A 6,000-nucleotide genomic window follows, 5' to 3' on the forward strand; every position below is an offset into this window, starting at 1 on the left:
AAGCCACATGCCAGTTAAAACAAAGCAGACCACACATCAGCAGGCGGGTGGTAAAAAGAACAGGCCAGCCTGCTGTACCTGACCCTCAGCGGGGCTGCTGACCCTGTGACCTCTGATTGGAGGAAGTAAAGGCTGCGGCGGCGTGACGGGACGGTGTGAGATGCCCCAAGCGAGGAGCATGTCCTCCTGTTTAGCATGGGAACAGGCTGCAGCACCAAGGAAAACAACAGCATGTTTACTTCAGGCTTGCATGCATTTCACAGACGTTCAGTGAAGAATGTGTGACATGCCTCAGCTGATGCTAAAGTATTCATACCCCTGGATTGTTTTCTGTATCGTAATTAAGAACATCAGTATTTTCTAATGTGATTGGATTGGATCTCCTCAAAGTAAAGTATCCCTGTGAAGTGGACAGAAATGATGCATAGCTTTCCAAAACTGTCATGAATAGAGTTTGAGAACGGAGACGTGTTTTCTGTCAGTACAACTTTTTGTCTCTAATTTTTTGAACAGCGGCTTTTCCAGAGGAAACTCTGAACACCTACATACTGAATACTTTGATATTTTTTCTTTGCCCAGGCTCAGTCAGATTGGAGGCAAAACATTCATTTGCTGACTGGTTTTCTTCCAACCTGCTGAGTAAGAAACTGGAAGAGACAAAGCAAAGCGGGATGGATGGAGCAGATTTCCATCACCTTCCCAGTTCCTGCTGAAGAAAAGCATGATGCTGCCATCACCATGACTCTCCTAGGCAATGTTCAGTGTTACTTTTCCAGCTCAGATAGAATTAATGACAATTAAAAATAATTTTTGGTCTCTTCTGACCAGACACCTTCTTCCACATGTGCTGTGTGTGTCCCCTACATGGCTTAAAGTAAACTTTAAACAGAACTTATTTGGGTGGACTTCTACACTGCCTCTCCTCTCGTCACTCTTCCTTAAAAGTCAGAATTAGTCAAAGTGATGGTTGGTACTGGTAGCAGATTCTACCACCTAAGAATCTAACTAATTCTTTTGTTCCTCAACCTGAGTTCAAATCGACAGCTATGTCTCGTTAAGCTCAAACAACAACACTGTTTCACCTTTTCATTTTTTTTTTCTGTACTTTTTTTCTGGAAAAGTGTACTTAATATTTGTGAAAGTAAAATATTTTAGTTTGTATTTTCCCCCGAAGCAGATGTGTTTTTATACTTTACTTCAGCTCACTTCCTGACTCACTCATGACTTTCCCGTCAAACTGCTGCATCTCTCTGAACAAAGCGGACCTCAAATGTGTCTTGGGAGGACAGTCGGAGACGCAGTAGCAGGGAATCATGAGTGGTCTGCCAGGCTCCACCAACTTTAATGTTTTCTGTTTGCTGCACATCATCTGACTTGATTTTCTGTCGGATCAGACGCCAAAGCGGATCCGGTGTGTTCCGAACCTAAATCACGCACAGGAGGATTCTATTTAATAATGACAATTCGACTTCTGAATCAGTCGGTTGCACTGGATCTCATTACACAATACCAAAGTAAAGGGTGCTGGAAAAATGCCCGCCACACGATTCAGATTTCTATAAAAATAAAAAATAAACACTTTGACAACGTCTCTTTTTCCAATTCACAGTTATGAATTTATGGTCAGTCACCTACACTTTGTATTTGTAACAAGACAAAATGTGAAGCAACTTAAATGATAGAGGCATGTTTGAAAAGCGCCACAGCTTTAAGACACAAAGAAGAGAGAGGTCTGCCATGTTCTGTGTGCGTGTGTGTCTGAGTGACAGTGGGTATGTACATGACCGAATGAGTCAGCAGGTCACTGAGTCAGGGAACAAGTATGAAAGTTCATCTGTAAGTATGTGACTCAGTGAGGCATCATCTAATTCCTTTACCATGTTGACGCAGATAAATCTGGTGTGTTCTGGACAGACAGAACCCGGAGCTGAGCCCGGTGGGTGTGATAATGACAACATGATCCTAAACATCCCCAGGCAGCATCCCTGCCCCTGGTTAGCTAAAGCCAGAGCATTAAAAACGCCTAATCTGTCTCTGATCCCACCTATGAGTGTATTAGCAACACTTTGATTCGTGGATTTGCAGCCTACCACAGAACACAAACTCTTCAAGCCTCTCTCTCTCTCTCTCTCACACACACACACACACACACACACACACACACACACACACACACACACACTTTGGATTTATACTTTCCCACAATTCACAGCCCTCACACTCGCACCTTGTAAACACTTCTTTCTAGAACTCATGCAAACCGAGCACAAAAACTGGATTCCATTAACAGCGAACTGACTGCAGGTCAGTGTGTCCCTGAGTCCCACGCAGCTGGCAGGTGCGTGCAGGAAGCTTCCCGGCTTCAGCCAAGAGAAGCCGCCGAAGTGAAAGGAAGTCAAACATCAAACAATCGGCTCAGTGTTTTCACAGATCTACACTCAACAATTGCGCACACAAAACCGCACCGCTAACCAGCTACATGATGTAGTCCCCGGACCTTAAAAAGCCTTACCAGCTGTCCCGTGGGAAATCCGCTCCCGGTGCGCAGGAACAGAGCCGCTCGCGCCTGCTGCGGCTCTCCGCGCGCTGCGGTGCGTCATGTTTTCACAGCGTGGCGTCACGGCTCGCTACTGTCCACGGCAGAGCATTTCTCATCTGAGGCAGAAACGGGCTGGAAGAATCCATCGAGAAAGCCGAAGAGGCGCCTCCTCCTCGCGCCTTGGTGCGCGCGGCCAGAATGCGGTTTTCCCCTCTTTGGCCTGTTGAGTTTCAGCACCCTGAGAGAGAGAAAGGGAGAGTAGATAGTGAACACAGAGCCAGAGAAACTAATTGTATATCATTACTGAAACTTTCACTGTGTTTTTTTTTTTCCACTTTTTTTAAAAAGTAAATTTCAAGTTGCATTTCAGGAGGAAATAGAATCGCAAAGATGGGAATTTTGGACGATTATCCAAGTTTATATCCAATAAAGTTCAGTTTTCCAGAGTTTGTTTGCGGCGGCGTAAACAATCCAGCAGAGCGCGAGGTGGACCTGGAGGTAGGAGGACAGACAGACAAACAGCCAGAAGAGGAAAAAAACTGTTTACCCCCAATCTACTTGTGCCGCTCCGGTGACTCACGTCTCACCATCGCTTGATGAACTGAAGCCAGTTTTTCAGGCGAGGCTCCCTCTTTCTTTACTTCCAGCAACCTGTTCGGTCTTGCCTCTAACAGAGCTTAATGAGTAAATAACAACACGGCGCTAATAATGGCCCCCGCGTGTCTGTCTGGAGAAGAGTTCGGATCGGTTTCTGGGTGTCCGAGTACGGAGTGCCGCCGTGCCAGGATCACTCTGAAGTCCGCCGTTTCTCCTGTTCACGCATCAGGTGGCGATCTGAGCTGGGAAGTTGAAAGGGTTGCAAAAAATATTCTCCGAGATCTGCCCATATCGCGCCTTTTACGCAGTTCTTTTCCCTCATCTCTAAGAACGCGCGTAGAAAGACACGCATCTATAATTAAACACATGAATAAATTAACACACACACACACACACACACACACACAAAAAGTTCTGAACTGGTGTGAATCCACAGACAGCTCCGCCGCTCTGTCTTCTCCCAGCAGAGCTCGGTGCGGCTTCAGAGAGGAATGGATGCGATGCGTAAAAACAGCGCGCCTCGCCTGACAGACAGAGACCTTATGAAACCGGAGCGTGGTGGCGGCCTCACAAAGTGCTCTCAATTTTCCTCCCCATCCACATGTCTCAGATGTCTTTTTGTTCCTGCTGCTGGGAGCGGGGGTGGGGGAAGAGGTGTGGGGGGCAGCTGTCACACGGACCAGTCAGGGAGCGTTTCTGTTCAAGAATCTGCCAGCAGACATCTGTCCTTCACTGTTTATACTCTCGATCTGGATAAATGTAGAGCGCGTTGGCTTCCGCACGCACGAGCGCGGTACGGGATGGACCCTGTGCACATTCCAAGGATCTAACGCGCGCGCCCGCGTGTTTGTGTGTGTTGTGCGGGCTGAGCCGAAACCCCCAGACTGAACGGTGGTCGTTGCTGCATCAATTTTAAACACTCTGGATCTGTTGTTGACTGTTTTCTCAGCTGCTCGTTTAGACTCCTGACAGACTCAAGGCCCCAAACGGATGGCAGTCTCTGGATACTTGGAACACACTTCAGGAGGAGTTCCGAGAAGGAGCAGCACGCTAAACGTCTCTAGAATAAATCCGGGAAACGGTTGCATACTTTTTTCTTTTTTTTTTTTCCCTGATACCCCCAAATGAAACTCTGTGCCTTCAAAAGTCACCCAATGAGTAATAAATAAAGTCTGGGTGTAGTGATGGACTCTGACCTGAACCTTCAGAGCCGCACAAAGACAGTTACAAAGTCCGTCTTCTATCACCTGAAGAACATTTCCAGGATTAGAGGACTAATGTCTCAGCGAGATCTAGAGAAACTCATTGTTTATCTTTAGTTGCATTGATTAGTGCAGCAGTGTCTTCTCAGGTCTGCCTAAAAAAGTCAATCCTCCAGCTGCAGCTGATCCAGAACGCTGATGCTGGTGTTCTGACTAAAACCACGTAGATAGAGCAGATCACCCAGTTCTAAAGTCTTTCACTGAGAGAATAGACTTTAAAATACTGTTGGTAGTTTATAAATAACTGAACAAGAAGCAGCTTTCAGCTTCTATGCACCACAAATCCGGAACAAATTTCCAGAAAACTGCAAAACAGTCGAAACACTGAGTTTTTGCTTAGAATTTCCTTTCATTATTAATAATTGGACACTTAATTATGTTTGAAGTATATTTGCTTGGTGATTTTGATGATGAAATTTGTCTAATATGAAGTTTATTGGTTGTTTTATAATCAATGACTGCATTATGTTTTTTATGACTTTGTATTGTGGTGTTTTTATAATGCAAAGCACTTTGAACTGCCTTGTTGCTAACTTCACTGTGTTCAGCGTGAATCCAGCCGTTTAGTGAAGAACATTTGAGAACAAACAGCATCATGCAAACCAAAACCACAGCAGACAGGTCAGTGAAGCTATGGAGAAGTTTAAAGTAGGTTTCCAACACCTCACAGAGCTCTGTTCAACCCATCATCTGGACAAGCATAGGATGGAACCACTTCAGACCAAGACAAAGATGTTCACCTTCACTGAGTGAGCATCAGAGAAGAGGCCCATGGTAACACCAGAGGACATGCAGAAATCCAAAACTCAGAATGCCCCAAAAAAAACACAAAAAAAAAAAAACAAACTGTTGGTCATGTGCTCTGCAAATCTGGCCAAAAAGCATAGAAAAAAGTCCTGATTGCTGCAGATTACCAAAACCACAGCTCATGACACAGCAAATACGTGGAAGAAGGTGATCTGAACAGGTGAGATCAAATTCTAACTTTCTGGCCTTTAGGCTAAAGCATGAAATATGGCAAGAGGAAGATTTTCTTCATCAGTGAAAGGGAAGCTGGTGGGAGTTAATGGATGGAACTTAATGCAGGGTAGTCCTGGAAGAAAAGTTGTTCGAAGCTAAGAAGGCTTAAGACAGGGGCGAAGTTTCAACATCCAGCAGGTCAGGCCTGAAAATGAAGCCATGGTTGTGGGATGGTTCACATCTGAGGCTTCCCAGCTCCGCTCCTCCAGGGTCGGTGTGGTGAATATTTTAAATGTGATCCTGTTTCAACACTGCAGTTCCAAATGGCTTAGTTAACCGATGGCTTGATTCTGACACGCTGACAAATAAACTTCAAAACTGTCAGGAAAAAAACCTTTGAAGATAAACTTTGGATAACGCTGGTTTTAATCAAAACAGTGGTGATGGCATTCATGTGCTAGCATGGTCTAATCAAAGTCCAGTTGAGAATCTGATGTCTACAGATGCTCTCCATTCAATCCGATTTATTCTAAATTAAGCAGTTCAATAGATTATTGATTCAGTGGGATTTATTACATATGCATGCCACACTTTTTAGATTTTTTAAAGCACCTTTTAAAAGTTGACAACCTTTAGTAAGGT

The 6,000-nt window shown here is 44.8% G+C and overlaps 1 protein-coding gene across 1 annotated transcript in view; it reads right to left on the reverse strand.

Moving 5' to 3' along the window:
• The window catches only part of artnb (artemin b), a 36,058-nt gene extending 31,387 nt beyond the window's left edge, over positions 1-4,671 (reverse strand). The window contains exon 1 of the mRNA XM_015012265.2: positions 2,513-4,671. Coding sequence (XP_014867751.2) covers positions 2,513-2,600 — 88 coding nt within the window. The 5' untranslated portion in view covers positions 2,601-4,671. The remainder of the gene's footprint in view (positions 1-2,512) is intronic.
• Between the last annotated feature and the right edge of the window lie 1,329 nt (positions 4,672-6,000).

Source organism: Poecilia mexicana, unplaced genomic scaffold (assembly GCF_051168715.1).
Source record: "Poecilia mexicana isolate PSO_F unplaced genomic scaffold, ASM5116871v1 scaffold_17, whole genome shotgun sequence".
NCBI lineage: Eukaryota > Metazoa > Chordata > Actinopteri > Cyprinodontiformes > Poeciliidae > Poecilia > Poecilia mexicana.